Source organism: Magnolia sinica, chromosome 6, assembly GCF_029962835.1.
Source record: "Magnolia sinica isolate HGM2019 chromosome 6, MsV1, whole genome shotgun sequence".
In the NCBI taxonomy this organism is placed as follows: domain Eukaryota; kingdom Viridiplantae; phylum Streptophyta; class Magnoliopsida; order Magnoliales; family Magnoliaceae; genus Magnolia; species Magnolia sinica.
Genome location: NC_080578.1, coordinates 37,945,565 through 37,965,888, shown reverse-complemented (window position 1 = coordinate 37,965,888; position 20,324 = coordinate 37,945,565). Strand labels below are relative to the sequence as shown.

The following is a 20,324-nucleotide window of genomic DNA, read 5'->3' as shown; positions in this document are numbered from 1 at the left end:
TGACTATCCAATGAGAATACCCTCTAAGATTACATGTCCATCATTCATAATCAAGTATAGCTCACAAACAACAATAAAAGAAAATAGAACATTTATATTAACAATCTAATTCTTTCTCAATGCGTAAATACACATGAGAATGTATCAAAGTAGTGATGCACATCCATTAGGAAACTATAGTAGAAACCATGATATAAGTGAACTTTGCAAGATGACTCAAAAATGCACAAGTGAACTCTGGCATCACCAAAAAATCCTAAATGAACCCCGCATGATGACCCAAAAATCAGCAAGTGATCTTCAGCATCACCCAAAATTTATAAATACAAGTGAACTCCACAATATGACCCGAAAATTACAAGTGAACTTCAGCTTCACCCGGAAATTACGCATGCCATGTATGCATAATTAACAAACCATTCCAAGGATGCCAACAAAGTCAATTTGTGGACAATAATAAGGGTTCATCACCCATGTCACATTGGCACCAACATTTCACAAATAAGGGCAATATTGCCCATCAACTTAATTCAAAATCCACATATCATAGGGCCGCTAGTTCAAGATAAGATTCCCCAAATATGTGTATTCGCGAAATTACTTCAGTCAAACACAAATCATGCTACCAATCAAGAGTTTGGTTCATACACAAACCCAAATAGTTCTCTTCTCAATCATGAATCATTATCAAGTCTTATTTCACAAGTAATTCTTTCAATTTAACAATTTCTCACAACAATCACTTGAAACGAATAGCATTCAAATACAACCACACTAAAGATGCAACGTCATTTGCTACAATCAATGATTTAACAAAGTATAACAAGTTAGGATTTCAATAACATGTGGCAACAATCCAAATGATTAATCAAGTTCTAACAAGTTAAACTTGAAATACAATGTGGCATCATTTTACATTTACATATTCTAGATTTGAAGAGACATGCAAGTTATTCAATTCAAGAGGTCAATTTCATAAGAGATTAACATATTAAAGTAGCGTAACATGTAGATTAAGAGATTCAAGACATTCTAAATACAAGAATTTTAGTCCTACAACATAGACAATGAGATTTCTAGTAAACTGTAGCTAGATTAATAAATTTAGTCCCACCTATTGGTCGACTTCAATCAAAGCTCGGGGCCAAACGAAGCTAATGCAGATCCCAACTAATCGGAGAAGATAACCCAGACTCCAATGGCGAAATCAGAATGACGGTTTTCCTCTTGATCCATTACTCATTAATGAACCAGATGGGTCCTTAGAAACTTGTGGGACCCACCAATCATAAAGAAAGGGCCAAATCTCAATGGTTTCGAATCCATCTTGCATCGCACAATCTCTTACCCTAACTGAAAACTCCTTAAAGGACATAATGTGAGAGAAACTACTAGGCTCTCTATCTACATTGTGAATCCATCTTGCGGCGCACAATTTCTTACCCTAACTGAAACTCCTTAAAGAACATAATGCGTGAGAAATTACTAGGCTCTCTATCTACATTGCTTTGGATGTCCAATATTGATTAGAGAGCTAATAAATAGCTCTAATCTTTCCTAGGGCAAAATATCTCCTAACAATAAAGATTCCAATATGTTTTATTTTCTTTACTAGAAACCCTAATTTAAAGGGTCAATATGTTCTGCATCCAACAGTCGGAAGAGCAAGAAGGCGGCACACATGAATTGCTAACTCACCAATTCAAAATAAGATTTTCTCTTTTGGGAATCCACATGTGTGAAACACAGAAAATGCCTGAGTTTGAGTGTATACACACGAGCTTCCACATGTGAATTTCATAGGGTTGTGGTCGAAACCCACTCCTTTGCACAATGGACGGTTTGGATTGTCGACACCATAATAGATGATGGACCACAATTCAAAAAAATGGACGTTGTCCGCGTTGGTGGGAAAACAACGAAAGAAGAAGAGAAAATTCTTCTTCAGGTGCTTAGTCAAACCTAACTTTGACTGAGTTTGTGGTCCTCAGGTGCATATATGCAGGTGCACCTGCGGACAAATTTGATGATGTTCCGCAGCCTAATTCCGTGATCATGGCTGTTCATCTTATTGGTCACCCCAGGGCCATGTATCTATTTCTAAAATAACATTGTGATAAACAAGTGGGCCACAGTGTTTGTTATTTTTTAGTTTACTTGTCAATCACTATCAATCCAACGGTCGGATCATTTTTTGTTTTGATCACTAATATTTTCAAGTGTTCCTAGGCTAGTCTAGACAAATTTTATCTATTGCTTTTGAAATCTAATGGCCTAATGGTGAATTGCTAAATTGTGTTGTGGGCTTGATGGACGGTGGATCTGGCGATTTGGGTTTCAATACTAATACTGTATGATTTGATTTTTTTTCAATTAGGCATCATCTAAAGTTTCATTGTGGTTGGAACCCAAAAATAGGGTTTTGTGTACAAATTTTTAGGGTTTTCAATATACATGATGTGTGTGCACATCCATACATATAATTAATATAAAAAAATTCACAATCACACCCAATTACTTCCAATACCTGAGTAGGTATTGGAAAGTACAAGGTGTTACACATGCTAATTAGGAAATTTTCTTCTTTGTTGGTATTTAGTTTAATCCAAGACAGATTAATGTTAACTGTCTTCACTTTTTATGTTTAGTTCATTAAACTCCTCATCGACGACATTAATGAAATTGTGCAGGATAACATATGTGAGAATAATTTTCTCTTGCATCTCAAACTTAAATTGCAGAGTAATCATCGGGATTGAAAATCTGCTTTTTAAGATTCTAAAGAAATATTAAATCATATTACGCACTTGATTGTGTCTATAATTAAATAACTCCTTTTTATTGGACGGATTTTGGCCGATATGAAACTCTTGCAAGTTACATCTTATACCTCTATAATGTGCCATGAAACCAGGGCTATAAGCACATTTAACGTCCATCATATAATACTTTCCTGCAATTTGTGACATATGTGGTTAATGAAGAACAAATATATGGGTATATATGCAATAGAATTATTATTTTTCTTATCAAAACTTACACAGTATGGAATTAGAAGATTGCCCAGCCTACTTACAAGAGCATTATGCAAAACTCAGGCGTCGGATGCAAAGCCTTCTCAACTAGCAAGCACATACATGAATCTCATATTCATATTATGGGTCGTCATTGCATTTTGAGAGATAAAACCCTTTTTATTTCAGTGTCTTGCATATCAAAATTTTGGGATTTATGTCAGAACATGGTTATCATTTATGACACCTATGCGATTCTATGGTGTGAAGGCATTTATCATAATTATAATGGATGTAAACCAATAAAAACTCAAATTTGCTAAAAAAAGATTTGGGATTATTACAGTTGATATTATTGCTTGAAAATAAGTCGATTATTAGGCGTTTGAGGAGATTTTGACTAGCGTATACAGACTTTGAAAACTTGACGTAGAGGAATACAATGGCATCTAATACTTTATGGAAATGCCTACTAACGGTCTCCCCATACTGCACAAATTAATGACCAATAATACGGTTATGCACGCTATGGCCAACCTTGTACAAGAATATGACAACTTGTTTCTCCTAAGTCACACAACTCATGTTGTGAAGAATGCCCTTTTCTCTTAATATTGCACAAAGCCGGAAAAAAGCGTCCCCTGTCATTTTGAGTTGTGATATACAATCCCTATTACTCTTTAATATTATATCACTTATGAATCAGTTATATTTATGATTTCCTTTCCTAAGAAGTTAGTTACCAAGGAACCTCCTATAGTACTCACCTATGGTTATCATTGCGGCTGATGAGCTATAGTCGCAGTGGCAATTGTAAGTTCATCTTCATGATCTTTTGACTATGTTATCCTATAATATGGTAAAAGTTGGATAATCATTCATTTCTTGATTAAGGGTTGTATGTGGTATTATTGCTTTCAAACAAGTAAATTTACATCCCACGGTCATTTACTGTCTACTTCACAAATAATATTGCAAACCAATCATTACAATGAACTAAACCTCACATTGATGCCACATATTAACGACCAATCACATTAAAACATATGGAGCTTAAGATAGAATGCGTAAACACATCATGCTCATCGTTATAGCTACCAACACGTTATATTACTAATATAGCAAATTGACATAAAGTCCAAGTGATTTTTTAAAACCCAATCATAATACATGGGCAATGTGTAAATGTTAACATATTTTCCAAAACAAGTGAAAACTTATTATTATTTTTTAATTTTCTCTATTCATTGAACATGATAGACTAGCTAACAAATCTTGGGGGATAGTGATACAATTATTCTAAATCAAAGACATTTGTTCCCACATGCCCATCCCAGTGATGAATGATATGTCACGATGCTTCTGTAAAGCCACTATAAGTTTAGTAATCGTCAACATCCACTAGTTCTATTGATCTGGTGAGGCAGTCCATCAGATGTGCTGATTATTTCATATCCTTCCACGTGGATTCAATGGAAAATGGAATGACGATATGGATAGACAATACATGCGAGAAATAATATCCCCACTGAAATGGCCTAAATGCTCCATTTTAAGCTACAGACACTGCGAATTCACAATAGGGAAACAATTCTGCCAAAATATTCCTCACAGACAATTCACCAGATTTTTTAAAATCTTAGTGGCGAAATGTTCTGTCTAAAAGAAAATAACTATCCTATTGAGAATAAGAAATGATATAAGACCGTAAGAAATACCTCCCAATGGTCTGTTCTCAAAAATACGTAGTGATAATGGAGACCCATGTTGAACTTCTATGATAGCGGTGATGCGAAATCTTTGTTATCTGAAGAACAATGAGAACTATTGCTTCTCCCAGAACATATCCAAAGGTAGGGATTAAAAAGCACATATATTGGAATGCCTAGAACAAATATAAAATGCCCGCATGCCGTGAAATTGATATCAATCCATGAGTTTTGCATGTTAAGATGTATTAACAATGCCAGGTAACATGCAGTTTTATTTCCATAATGGAAATTGCCTGTACATCTTTCCGTTGAGCAACCAACATCATTATTGAAAATGAACAACAATTCTCATATCCACACTATTGATTATGGGGAAGATGAACAACAATTCTTATATCCACTCTATTGATTATGGGGAAGACGCATGCATGGAATTGGAGAAAGAAATTTGTTAGAGTTGAGATAAAGATTTGAAAGTAAATCATACTGATAACTTGAACCTAAACATGAAATACATTACGTTTTCACCAAAGGCTTGGTCTGATTGTATAGTATCTGACAACAACAACTCCACGGTATTGCGGATAAAATGCAGTCACACTAAATAAAAATGCATGGATTATCATAAATAAAGAAAAGTCCAAAAGAATTCAGCGGGCAAGAGTTTCATTACCTCCCGTTACAACAGACGCGGATTGCGTCCTACCCCACCCTGCCCATCTCCAGCTGGAACGGGTAGTAGCTTTGAGTGGCCACCTAGATGTATGGGTCTTATCCATACCATCCATCCATTTTTTCTTTCCATTTCAGAAATGTGTAAAAAAATGAGGCATATCGAGGGCTCAAGTGGACCACACCACAGGAAGCAGCGGTGATAATGATTCAGGCCGTTGAAACTTTTACATGGCCCAAAGGAAGCAGCGGTGATAATGATTCACACCTTTGAAACTTTTTTAGGGTCCATGGGAAGGAGCGGTGATAATGAATCACACCGTTGAAGCTTTTGTAGGGCTCCACGGTGATGTTTATTTATAGAGTGGGATGGGGAGAAAATACAAATATCAGCTCCATTTAAACTTGTGACCTTCAGGAAGTTTTCGACGGTAACGGTTTAATACATATTGTGTGGTCCACTTGAGCCTTGGATCTACCTCATTTTTATGCTTTTATCTAAAATGATACCAAAAAAATGTATGAACGGTGTGGATAACACCCTCACGTCACGTTGGCTAATCAAAGGTGCTGCCCGTCCCAGCTGGAGACGGGCGGGGGTGGACGCGGATTTCCTGGGAAAGCCTTTGGCAGCAACTTCCTGCGCAAGGACGCTGGGTGGATCCACTGCAGTGTATGTTAGAAATTTATTCCGTCCATCCGTTTTACAAGCTCAATTTATGAGGAGCTGGATACAAAACTTAAGTGGGTCACACGAGAGGGAAAATTAGAGAAAGAAATTCCCACTGTCGAAACCTTCTGGGGCTTCATCTTGATGTTTATAAGCTATCCAAACCGTTTATAAGGTCATTGTCCCAATGGGATGAAGTGAAAACGTTTTTGGCCATAAGAATCCTTCAACGGTGCTCACTGAATGCCCCCGGTTTCCTCTCGCGTGACTCACTTGAATCTTTGATACACCTCAAATTTTTTTTTTGTTACAATTCCTAAAATGAGCTCGCACAACGTATGAACGGGGTGGATTTCTAACAAACATATCGGTGTGCCCCACCCAGCATCCTTGCGCAGGAACTTACTGCGAAATTCCCGTCTCGCGTGGGTAGGAGGCAGTGCGCGTGCCGTTGCAACGAGGAAAAAGCGATGGCGTATACAGCTTGCTTCCTTAAAAAAACGTATAAAATATACATTACGCACCGATAGGGTGCAAATACGGTCGAGGAATCGAATCCAAACACGCCTTTATTAACAAGTTCGTTCCAATCGTTCCTTTCTTCTGTTTCCTTTGTTTCCTCAGCAGATGGGCACGCCCAACCCCAAACCATGTCTCCATTACCAAACCCCATAAGCACCAACTTCTGTCCGTCGAACTCTGCATTCCCACCACCTGATCTAATCCTAGCCTCTCTTTCTCTCCTCTTCCTCTTCTCATCCTCCTTCAAACCTCACCTTCCCAATCTCAAAACCCCATCCCATCTCCCATCCTCTTGTTCTCAAACCCCACGCCGTCTGTTCTTCCTAAAAAGCCCCTCCCTCCCCACCAAAATTACAGCCATGTCCAAAAACCCCGCCCTCCAATTCTCATCCCCACAATCTTTGTCCGACTGGCTTAAACCGCGCCTTCCGTACGACTCCCTTTCCTCCTGGGGCGTCAGGTCCGGCACCAAGAACATCCACAACCTCTGGCTCGAGCTCTCCGAAGGTGAGACCTCCCTTTCCGACGACTCCCCTCCAATCCGGACCGTCCACGTGGCCACCATCCGAATCCGCGACGCCAGCGGGAGGAGGATCCTCATTGAGTCCCACCAAGAGCTCTCCGACGGCTCCGTCCGCCCCCGCCTCCGACCGCTATCTGAGAAGATGAAGCCCGGCGAGGCCGTCGATGATGCCATACACCGCGCCATCCGTGAGGAGCTCGGCTCTGTGGTTCCAGATGCCTCCAGCAGTGTTCGGATAGTTCCTGGTTCGTACAAGCAGAAAGTGGAGGAGCGACCCTCGGCATCGTACCCTGGTCTCCCGGCTTGCTACATCCTCCATTCCGTTGATGCATGGGTCGATGGGTTGCCGGATGGGGAGTTTTGTACGGAGGAGGAGGAGTATGGGAATTTTGGGGAGGCAGAGTTCGCAGAGAAGGCAGTCTCCGTCAGGAGGCATTTCTGGAAATGGGCCGATGACAATTCAGATGGCTTGGTTTGAATTGGGTGAGTTTGAGATCATTCCCAATCCTTTTTCTTCACCCCTTTTATGGGGCGGTTTTATTTGTGAGTTTTAATGCAGTTTTTTTTTTTTTTCCCTGGAGCTGCTGTATTATTTCTGAAGCTGATTCTACAGAAACTTAATTAATGATTTTGGCACGTTTGGATGCTCTATCAAACTGAATTGGATATGGAAGAAATAAACAAAGTAGGTGTGGTGCCATTTGAATTCATAACAAGGACCAAGTTCATAATTTCAATCATTATGGAGTGGGACTAACCCCCACATTGTTCATTTCCATTTTATTTAACTAGTCATTGCGGTTCAGTTAAACTGTGTATCCAAACAGAACCTTGGTCTTTCTGACCCATTAATGGGTACTTTTGGTTTTCTGATTCTCATCCTCAGTGTAAGTGATATGAAGTTGATCTTCTAATGGTTGATACTATCCCCAATTCTGATGGGGAAGCTTCTGCTTGACTTGAAATTTCTGTAGAGATATTCTCAATATTCCTTTGATTAGCTATTGAAAGCAATCTAAGCATGGAGCTTGAATGTACTCTATTTGATGTTAATATAGACAATTCAGGGTGGTCCAATCATTAGGTGGGCTACATGTGAATGAGGGGTTTTTGTGTGGTGTGCATTGTACTGCAAATAGATAGGAAGAAATTAAGGGACTTTTTTTTTTCTTTTTTTTGCCTTTTAACAATGGTAAATGGTTGTAAATGGGTAATGATTATTTACTCTTGTAATTTTGTAGCAACATCACTTTCATTTGATTGCAATAATGATTTTACTACATTGTTTATTGCCCCCACAAACAACAGTAAAAATGGTAGTTTTATGATATGAAAATGTAATGATTACAATTTACTTTACCTACTTTTACAAGTGCATTTAACTCTCAATTTACCAGATTGATGTTCGAATCACAAAAGAGAAAAAAATGCAATGAGAAACAAGAGAATTTGCTCAAAGAGAATACCATTCAACTCTTATTCCACAGCCTTAAGCCTTATTTATAACGAGTACTTATAATCTTCAATATAATTTATGAAATTTAAAAATAGGATTCTTTGCCAGCCAAGATCTCTAAAATAGGAAAAAAATAATGCTTATTTCCTGACATAAAATCTCAAATAAAAAGCACTTACGAAAAATCTAAGATTACTTATTTCCTAATATAGAGATATGAAAGAAAAGGAAATTATAGATAAGCTAAAAAAGGAAAGTGAGCGTTTTCTTATGTACGTGTGGAGTGTGGGCCTTTTCTTCAAATCTTGATCAATAAGCTTGTGTGGCCACTTGGTTGCATCAATTTCACCCGGCTTTAAAAAAAAAACATCGTCCTCGAGTTTAAATTGGTAGTCACAATCTCTTGCGAAGATCTTCATTTGTATCGCCTTTTTCAACGTTGTTGCCAGTTGTTGGTGGAGACCTACATGCCTAATGGCCAGCTTGTGCATAATACGATGTTGAAATACATGCAATCTTTTCTTTTGCTTCTTGGTGGTCCCCCATTTTCTGAACGTCAATTGTGGCATCTTCGTCACAATCGACTTTCGATCTGTGGGCCTTGATTGACATTGAGATGGCACCATGGTGATCATGAAATTATCCTTCTAAAAAAATAATAATAAAATAAATAAATAAAAATTTAAAATCATTGAATTGTCCATACTAATTAATCATTCAATCTCCTCTACCATGCCATTCGATGGTTGATCATCCTTTTTTATTGGCGCTTCCTTCAATTGAGTTGTTGATCCATCAAAAGGTGTTGAAATACGCCCCATCTTTTCTTTTGCTTCTTGGTGGTCCTCCATGTTTTGAACATCAATTGTGGTCTCTTCGTCACAGTCAGTTTTCGATTTGTGGGCCTTGATTGACATTGAGATGGTACCATGGCCCCATGGTCTCTTCATCATAGTCGGTCCTCTTCTTCTTCTTCTTTTTTTCTTATCATCGAATTGTCCATACTCATTAATCATTCAATCTCCTATATTATGTCATTCGATGGCTAATCATCCATTTTTATTGTCGCTTCCTTCAATTGAGTTGTTGATCCATCAATAGGTGTATCCATGGATCTATTACGTAAGCCAACAATGGATTCCTCTTAAGTCACCACACTTGTTCCAAACATGTTGGTCTTGGAAACTCCAGAGATAATGGATTGAAGTCTACAATGCTTTTCTTGTTCACTCAAGGGCTTAAAGCAAGCTCTTATCGCCTCCTTGAATTCTTTCGCAATAACTTTCTTGAATGCTCTAATCTCCTTCTTGAGTTTCTATAGATTCTCCTCCCACGTCTCTTGAACATTCTTGCTCGTCATTGACATTTTTGTGCAATAGGAGGCTTTTGAATAACTGATATGTGGTTGCCATTGTTCATAACATTGAGAGGGGTGTTGAAAGGAATCGCCGTACAATGTTGTCAAAATTGTTATCGTATTGCAAATCGTGATAGGAGTTGAATATTATCAAATCGCAAACCTTGAGTTTTTTATGATTTTCTTAAAATTTTGAAATATATATATATATATATATATATATATATATATATATATATATATATATATATATATATATATATATAACATAAATGAATAAAAAAAAATTAACAACTCATCAATCATCCCTTTACCATCAATATGCACCAAGTAATGCCATGTCATGATACACACACACACACACACACACACACAGAGAGAGAGAGAGAGAGAGAGAGAGAGAGAGAGAGAGAGAGAGAGAGAGAGAGAGTCATGCTCACCTGCGCACGTGCGCACCTTTACACACATGTCATGGGTGTCTAATCTGAATGGTCCATGTGATGTGGCACCCCTCGAAACCTCACAAGCCCAACTTTCAGCCCGATACAAAACTCTGGTAGGCCATGGCAAAAGGAAAAAATTTCCTCCATTGATTTGCATTTCTCTTTGTTATTTGTGCTTATTTGTGCCTGATCCACCAAGAATAGCTGTGCCGATAGGTCCACCACCATCTTTCTCTTTACCCTTTGCCTTTTTTCTGCATATGCTCTCTTGTGTTCCTAGATGACACATGCTGCAACATTATTCGCCTATTTCTTTTCCCACCTCTCTCTCTCCACATATATATATATATATATATATATAGAGAGAGAGAGAGAGAGAGAGAGAGAGAGAGAGAGCGAGAGAGTCATGCTCACCTGCGCACCTACGCACTTGCGCACCTTTGTACACGTGTCATGGGTGTCTAATCTGAACGGTCCATGTGATGCGGAATCCCATGAAATCCCCTATGACAAATTTTCACCCTGATCTAAAATTCTAGTGGGCCATAGCAAAGAGAAATGAAAATCAAGGGAGGAAACTGTTTTCATTTTTCATGGCCCATCAAAGTTTTAGATCAAAGTAAAACTTGGTCTCGGGGGGTTTCACAAGGTGCTGTTTCACATGAACAGTTCAGATTTTGGATCCACATCACGTATGATGGGTTCTCAAAAAGTTCGTATGTAGTACGTACGAACTGGTTCGCAGGTGAGCATTTCCGTGTATATATATATATATATATATATATATATATATATATATATATATATAACTTGAATGTAGAATCATGTTGGAAAAGCAGTATTTGATTCTGTAGACCGACAAAAAAAAAGAAAAAAAAGACGTTTTGGTTTCAAACTATTATTCAACAACACATAAGTCAACATGATTGTAACCATCCATAAAAACATTCCAGATAACTCGTAAATTAATTTGGTGTTTTGACTAGTTAGGAATTAAGAAACCGTAAAAAAAGCTTTCTGATTTGACCTTGGAGAGAATATATATCATTTAATCTCTTAGAAAGAACAAAATAACATGATATATCTTTTCTAAATGATTTTTTTTTTTTTTTTCCTTTCTTTTTGAAAAGTTCTTTTTCTAAAAGATTCTTAAAGCCCCCACCAATTTAAAAACAAAAAAATGAAAGCCTAAAAGCATAAAATGAAAGCTAAGTGAAGCTTTAAATAGAAAATAACAATTGTAATTTGAATCATAAATTGGGATTTGAATCGTTAATCATAGGATTCATATGAAATGGGTTTTTAGGTGGGATTCAAATCACTTTGCTTAAGATTCAACTCAAATAGTAAATCCTAAATCATAGGATTTTGACAACACTGTCGCCATAAGGCACATATGAAAATGGGTATGACTTGAGGTGATACGAAGGATGATCTTGATCACTTAGTAACTCAGATAAATCCTAAATCATAGGATTTTGACAACACTGTTGCCATAAGGCACATATGAAAATGGGTATGACTTGAGGTGATACGAAGGATGATCTTGATCACTTAGTAACTCAGATTAGAATAACATGATGGATATGAAAAGGCATGTCAGTCTGAATAAGGATAATTGTACAAGGCATAAGAACATCTTCCTATCCACGACATCTCTGAGAAAGAGCATGAAAGAATATAGGGTGAACTTTAAGCTTGAGCTCCAAATCTCATAGGTTTTTGGAGGTTTGGGATAAGATTAAAAAGGGCGAGGGAATTGATGGGTTGGAACGGGATTAGGATTTGGTAAGGTTTGGAAATGGGTACAATTAAGCTTTATTTATTTATTATTTTTTAATTTTTTATAACTTGGTATGGTTAGGGCTCGAAGGGTCTGGGAAAAAGGGAAAATGTATGTTTAGGGTAAAGGAAAAGGAAATTGGAAAAGAAAAGAAAATGCTAGATGAAGGATTGAGGAAGAGGGGAAGGACTGAGATGAGGAAATTACTTTCTTTGAATTTCCCTAGAGCGGAACTTGCTATAATTCCAACTAATGGAAATAGATCAAGGAAAAATAAATTGTTATGAGATTCAACATACCGAATTGAAGTTTGAATTGCAGAAGAGAAAAAAATGTAAAAAGGATTTGCTCAAAGAGAATATCATTCGACTGTCTCTTATTCCATAGGCCTAAGCCGTATTTATGTGTCTTATTCCATAGGCCTAAGCCTTATTTACCGTGTCTTATTCCATATGCCTAAGTCTTATTTATAATAAGTACTTATAATCTTCATCATAATCTATGGAATCTAAAAATGGGATTCTTAGCTAGCCCAGATCTCCAATATATATATATATATATATATATATATATAATGCTTATTTCCCGACATAAAATCTCTAAAATAAGAAAGCACTTGAGTAAGAAAAAATAAATAAAAATCTAAGATTAATTATTTCTTAATATAGAGATATGAAAGAAAAGTCAATTATAGATAAGCTAGAAAAGGAAAGTGGGCATTTTCTTGTAGACACATGTAGAGCGTACACATGTGAGATGTGAGCCTTTTCTTCAAATATTGATCAATCAGCTCGTGTGGCCATTTGTTTATATCGCATTATTTTCTACGTGTTTTGTTGGACTTGTGTGATTATATGATCGTGTCTATTTATCTTGCTATCTTGATAGCCAACCCCAATTAGTTAGGATAAAGCTTCGATTATGATGGTGATGGTGTTGGTGTTTATGATGATGTTGATGTCTGATTATCAGGTGTAGTTCACCTGTTGGATGGGTTCGATTTCTTGCACCCCATGTGGGCCCCACAATGCTCAACTCTTTTTCCTTTAGAGGAAAAACAAATGGAAAGGGCATTTTTGTGCCCTCTAGAAAGCACATTTTTGGACTTCAAATTCCACACCCCCTCTAATTTTTGGGTAAAAATCAGAGTTCTTCAAAAATTTTATGGTGAAAAAAAATCCTATAAATTATTCTTGAGTCATAGCTGAGTTCCACACCGTTGTAATTGAAATGCATGCCAGCTGCAACTGTTTCTGTTATGGCTGAAAACCATGATAATAAAATCACACTCCAGTTACAACTTGACTATCTTCCAACTTCCAATAGCTTAGAAATTTCCATACCGTTGGCATTCTGTACCAGCCTTTGAAACAGGGACAACTGGGATGGTTTTCTGTAATAACGGTCTAGAAGGAAGGCTCTGTTTGGTGGATACTCGCGAGAAAATTTTCTCATAAAGCATGTGGGGTTGGGATTTGTGGTGCTATGTAACCTTTCGAGTTTGTGATGATGGAAACATAAGGGGAACTGTTTCCAACTAATTGGATTGGAGCTTGTGGAAAGCATCCAAGAAAGCTTATGTTGCAATGTGGGTGAAGTTAATTTGGTGCTACTTATGTTCTTCAAAATTTCTTCATAAGCCAAAGGAACACTCATGACATAGAGTGCACAATTTGGTTTGGGAAAGAGGTGAAAATGCATTCCTCAAGACTACGGGTTTTTTAGTTTCTCTAGTTGGACTGTTTGCTTGATTATTATTATTATTATTATTATTATTTAATTACCAATGGTACTTCTATTTACACTAGGGGGTATGGAACGTCTAATGCATGTGGAGAGAGTAGGTGAGAGAAAGAAGGAGAGAGATGGAGGTAAAGGGCATGGCTGCATGCTACATGCAGAGGGACTGAGGGAGAAAGAAGGGCGCTCAATGGTTGGCGAATCATCCCCAGCTTTTCTGGTGTTGTGGCCCACACAAGTTTTAGATTAGACTGGTTTTTGTGCTGATGTCTTTACATGAGATGGCTCAACATATGCATGGAGTGGATTTCACACGGTCATCATGATGGGCCCCACATATCCTTTTTTAGCTTGGGCTCGGTAATCTACATCCTCAAAGGGGTGAGACTGGGCAACTTGCATGAAAGATGAAATGGCAAAAGTTACCTCGGTTGAAGGGCTAGCCACACCCCATTTTCCATTCAAAATCAAAAGTTTTGGCCCTTCGTGAGACTAATTGCAGGGTTAAAATTGGTCAAATGCTACCTGCTTTATATATACTAGTTTGATGCTTTTGATGATTTACTATTATTGGGATGGAAAAACTTCCCCATAGATTGCTCACTTCTGATGGTTTGCAAATCAATTCACTTCTGCATCAGTTTTGTTTTGAAAAAATAAAAATAAAAAATGTATTCCTCAACATTTGGAATTTTTGTTTCTCTAGTGGAGATTTGATTGATTGATTGATTGATTTATTTTTTATTTTTTTTATTTTTAACTGTGGTACTTTTGTGTCATGCATATGTTCTTGATGGTTTACTATTACTGGGATTGATAGAGAAGCTTCTGCATTGAGTGCCCATTTCTATTGATTATGCTGAAGGTTTTCCATTGAGTTCATTTGTGCATCCAAACACATCACTAGAATTCCAACTAGTGAAATAACTTGACATGTGATTTTAACATCATCTCAAGACTCGTAGGCTCTCTCTGAATGGATGACTTGATGGGTGTTTGGGATGGCTTTATGTAACAATTTGGTCTGTCTCCACTTTTTTAGGCACAATTGCAATTCAATTTGATTGTGCATCCAAACACTGATGTGTAGAGAAGCCAAAAAAAAGAGAAAGAAAAAAAGGAAAAAAAGAAAAAAAAGGAAAAAAAAAGAGAAAGAAAGAAAAACCCACATAAAAAAAAAATGCAGTTCCATTGATCTACATAGAGTTTTTTAACTCAAAATGAGCAAGTTTTCATCAGAGGCTATTGTTAGTCTGGTATGTTGAGATATCATTGCCTTCCTAATCATGTTTGAATGGTATCATTTTTAGATTTCACTTATTGCGACTGATGTTGTTAGGGTACCGTACGATGCGCACGGTTGAGAGATTGTACAGTAAGGGTCTTCAGTTTGTTCCAAGGGGTGGGTTCCGTGGTTTAGTAATAAAAAACTGTCGTATATGTCCTCATTTCGGAGTGTATATTTGGAATGCCCATTGGATTCCAAATCACATATCAAGGTGATTCTTTCCAGAAATTTGAATTTGATTACTAAATCAACTTTAGTATTCTAAATTAGTGTACATGTGTCATATTTGATTGAATGATTATAATAAGCCCATTGAAATATATACTTTGGTTCAAAATGATAAAATTCCAAGCCTTAGATGGACCACAAGTATAGTATCACAAACGAGCAACATGACAATGTTTTTATTATTATTATTATTATTATTGTTGGCCAATGTTTGGACTGTTCGGATTACTCTATTGCTCTAATTTTAGTGATGCAAGTAATAATTTGATTATTTTGGGAATTGTTAGTGTGTCATGTGTATGATGAATTAGTAGCCCAGCGACACCTTTGTTACACGTGCCACCTTCTTGCCTTTAAAAAAGAAAAAAAAAAAAAAAAGGAAGAAGAAGAAGAAGAAAGAATTACATTAGATACCGCAATTAGATACCGCAATAGGGCAAATGGGAGAGATTTGAAAAACACATTAAAACTAAAACTATATATTAAAATAACCCATGTTGCCAAATGCTTTTGTGATTCCGAATGCACTGAAATCCATGCTGCCAAATAACCCCACGATCTTGGCTACCATAGTTCGAAAATCCAACCTGGCTTGAAATCTCTCGCTGAGTTTAGTGACTACATGAGGTTCGGTTGACCCGACCAATTTTAAAACTATGGGTTGAATGGGAACTGTTGCTGTATTTTCCTTCTTAACGTGTTATTTTTCAGGTTTTCTATTGGAAGCTTTAGGAAATTTTCATCTAAGAGACCTTTTGATGAATGGAACATATACAGTAGGACAGTGGGGTCCATTAAATCGACGGTTTGGATTACTTGAACAGGGTCCCACTTGTACAAACTGGAAGCCGGAGCGGTGTACATATATATGTATGCGGAGGTGCTAAATGAAAATGAGCTTGAGCCTGGATATATATGAACCAGGCCAGTGGGCCCAATTAGCAAATGGATTTTATTTCAGGCCCGTCCCATCTTGGCCCTTGGGCTTGTAGGCGAGTCCGGCCCATGATATCACTAGAGGATGCTCTCTCTGATTTAATGATCCTGGCCATCCAAAAGGTCTACGTCTCGTGGCCACCATATAGGGACCGTCATTCCATTTGAATGTCCATCTTTGGTTGGAGATTTTAATGGGCATCTTTGTCTAAGCATCAAAAGGCCAGGAGTTGGATCATTTAACAGGTGTGACCTTTAGCATGACCCATCTATAGCAACGTAAAGATAAAAGGACAACGTAAAGATAAAAGGACTGGACCGGTCATCGTATATCTATGCATGCCACGTGTACGGATGTAGAGGTTAATAAACCGTAAAAGGAAAGGTGGTGACTCTTCAACCGTTCCAGTGGCGTAGTTGTCAGTCTGTCCAGACTATCCAAATCGCTTATCCTGCAAAAGTAACGTTAACAGCTAGATTTTTTTCCCTATGAATTTGGAGCACTCACTAATTCATTTCATGGCCAGGTTTAGGATGTCTTGGTCACTGTAATTTTGGAAATATGCTACATCCATAATGGGACCCACAGCTTGAATGGTCTGGATAGCTGTACGTAACTGCCACATGTGAGGAGTCACCAACATTTTAAATGGTGGCAAACACTGTCTATCGCCATAAGAAAGAACTTTGATACTCTAGCGTGATGGATGATGATTGATAAGCAGGCACTTGTAAATTATATAGGAATTGCTTACGTGGTATATAATTAAATCGAATTAAACTTTAAAAACTATGTTATATGTATCATGGACCAAATACTATACTTATTTGATTATCTATCAGACTGGTGCATTTATTGGACGGTTCAAAATGAAAAATATCAGTCTTATTTCAACAAGCATCCACGAATCAGAGGTTAGGATTGTCCTTCTGGGCTGTAATTTGGCGAAAGTTTGTTATACTTGCACAGTTTACCCGGCTTAATTTGTGCCACGTGTACCCTTCACATGCAAAGGTAAGCTGATTGCGACGCTGATGGCCTATTGGCAGGAACTTTTTGCTAGAGGAAGCTAGATGGGGCCCACCGTGATGTTTGTGAGAAAGCTATTCTGTCCATCGGTTTTTTTTTTTTCCTGCTCATGTTAGCACAAGAGCCGAAAAATGAGTCAGATCCAAAACTAATGTGGGCCCCATGATGTTTATATGCCGTCTAGACTGATGATTATATAGTTTTTGTTTCATTCTTTCATTCTGATATGGCACATCCGATGAGTGGATTGGATGGTATATAAAACACTTTGGTGGGTCCTACCGAAAGTAATGGTGTGTGTTCCATCACAACTGTTTCCTGTTGTGTGGGTTATCTAAGTTTTGAATGATCATGATTTTGGGTTATACCGTAAAAAGAGAGAGCGTAACTGATGGATGGGGTGGATCTGATGAAAGGTCCACCGACGTGGCTCTCGGTTTGCAAAAATATCATTTGCGGGTCCCAGCACGAACTATTCTATCGCAGCTTTGATCTTCCCAGTTGTGTTCCGCATTGTTGGCCCAAAGATTCCAGTGGCCTGGATTGAGTCTCTACCATCTGGGAGCGGATTAGGTGTTACCCGGGTAACACTTTAGTGAGTAATTTAACTGACTGTGTGGCCCACCTTGATCTATATGTTTCATATCCAAGCCGTCCATCCATTTTTTCTAGCATATTTTAAGGCATGGTCTAAAAAATGAAGCAGATCCAAATCTCAAGTGGACCACAGCACAGGAAACAGTGGTCATTGAACATCTACCATTAAAAACTTCCTCAGCTGACCCTAATGTTTATTTGCCATCCAGACCTGATTAAAGGAAAACAACAAATATCAGCTTGATCCAAAACTTTTGTGGGCCCCCAAGAAGTTTCTTATAGTGAACATGTGGGACTTAACCTGTATGCGGAATAGGCCCACGGATCTGTTTGTGCATAGGATATGGAAATCGAGAGTTCGGATGGCTTACCTAAGTGGAACGCCATTGCTTAAAATAAAAATACCAGAATATTTATAGAGCTTAGGATCTTCCTCTCCTTTACACCCTTTCTGCAACTCAAAAGATGGGACTTGAATTCTGCCGTGGTGTAGGATCGGGGACCCAGCTCTCTTATATAGAGTCTGTGGAGAGGGAGTTTGAAACCCATCAAAACTCTCTCTCCCACGCTCCACATCACTGTGTCCTAGTTCGACTCAAATTGCATTGCGTAAGGCTATAGCATTCCACCCCAAATACGCAGTGCTGCACGGATAGACTGCGCAACGCATCACCTTAAGTGGGGCCCACCGGTTAACTCAATCTAACCGTCCAACTAGAGTACAATGCAGACCGTTGATCAGTAAGGCCCACTACATAGAGTTCTTATATTCTCCTACTTAGGCCTCATTGAGCAATGTCAATGATTGTCATATATAATAATTTTGAAAACAAGTTTTGTTTTTAAGAAAACATCTAAATGGTTAACCAATGAAATAGTTGAACAATATGAGTAATGTTATTCAATCTGGTCCATTAAGACTGTCAGTATCGAAACGCGGTAGTCGTCACAACATTTAATTTAGGCGAAGTGAGGCTAAGCACAATCACAAGTACTTTAAATCTTAATGACATAGATCAAGAACTAGGAAATGTGGTATAAGGATTACACAATTTAGTGTGATGATATGTGCCCATCCTTAAGAGGTCCTAAAGCTTTTACATGTCTCCAACGAGACACGACTGTAGTTCTACTTACTCAAAATTTGCGCATTTATATAGAGAAACAGAAATGAATCTTTATATCAAAATCATCCAAAAACAAACTGCATAAAATGAGATCTCTAAATGTTTGTGAAAATCAAAATACGCTCAAGTCTCACTAACTGAAAACATCTATGGGATCAATGACTCCTATGGATGTCACATGCTCCTGAAATGACGTGATAGGGAGCCCTTTAGTGAGCGGATCTGCAATCATTTAGTTAGTACCAATGAATTCCACCGACACTTGATGATTCTGAACTCTTTCCTTTACAACAAGATATTTGATGTCGATATGCCTCGACCTTGACGAATGCTTGTTTTTACTAGAGAAGGAAATAGTAGCTGAATTATAGCAAAATATTCTCAAGAGTTTCAGGATATGCTCCAGTAGCCGCAAACCTGAGAAGAAAGTCTGTAACCATAGTGTCTAATTAGATGCCTTGTGGCAGGCGATAAATTCGGCTTCTATAATGGACGAGGCTATGGTAGACTGTTTCACTCTTTTCACGATACAGCTCCTCCAACCATCATGAAGATGTATCATGAGGTAGACTTCTTAGTGTCAACGCAGCCTGCGAAGACTGCGTCTGAATATCCGATCAACTCCAACTGATCAGATCTTCTATATGTGAGTCCGAAAGTCTTTCGTTCTTTGTTGATACCATAATACTTTCTTTGCAACTATCCAATGTTGCATATCTGTATTAGATAGGTATCTTCCCAACATTCCAGTGACAAAAGCAATGTCCGGTCACGTATAGACTTGAGCATACATGATGCTCCCTACTACTGATGCGTACGGATATTCTTTCATTTGATTCTTCTCTAAATCATTCTTTGGACATTGAAATAGGCCAAATTTGTCGCCCTTCACAATGGGCGACTGTTCGAAAACACAATTTTACATGTCATACCTTTCGAGTACCCTAGTGATATAAGCCCTTTGTGATAGGCTGAGCAGTCCAAGTGATCTGTCACAGCGAATCTCAATGCCAATGACATAAGAAGCTTCACCAAGATCTTTCATTTCAAATCTTTGAGATAAGAATTTCTAGGTGTCGCTCAACATCCTGGTATCACTGTTAGCTAACAGAATGTCATCAATATACAAAATCATACTGATTTTAATGTAGATACATTCATTTACAGTATTTTCTACAAAGCCGTATGAGGAAATTACTTCATGAAACTTTAGGTACTACTGTCGC

The 20,324-nt window shown here is 37.8% G+C and overlaps 1 protein-coding gene across 1 annotated transcript; it reads left to right on the top strand.

The window, feature by feature from the left end:
- The first annotated feature begins 6,564 nt into the window (after positions 1-6,564).
- On the top strand, positions 6,565-8,146 carry LOC131248672 (uncharacterized). Its single transcript, XM_058249056.1, has one exon. It carries the CDS (start codon positions 6,719-6,721, stop codon positions 7,589-7,591), a length of 873 nt encoding a protein of 290 aa, XP_058105039.1. The 5' UTR covers positions 6,565-6,718; the 3' UTR covers positions 7,592-8,146.
- Positions 8,147-20,324: the final 12,178 nt, after the last annotated feature.

Bases quoted from the DNA above. Each gene is read 5' to 3' on its own strand.
- LOC131248672 (XM_058249056.1), top strand. From the start codon at position 6,719: ATGTCTCCATTACCAAACCCCATAAGCACCAACTTCTGTCCGTCGAAC.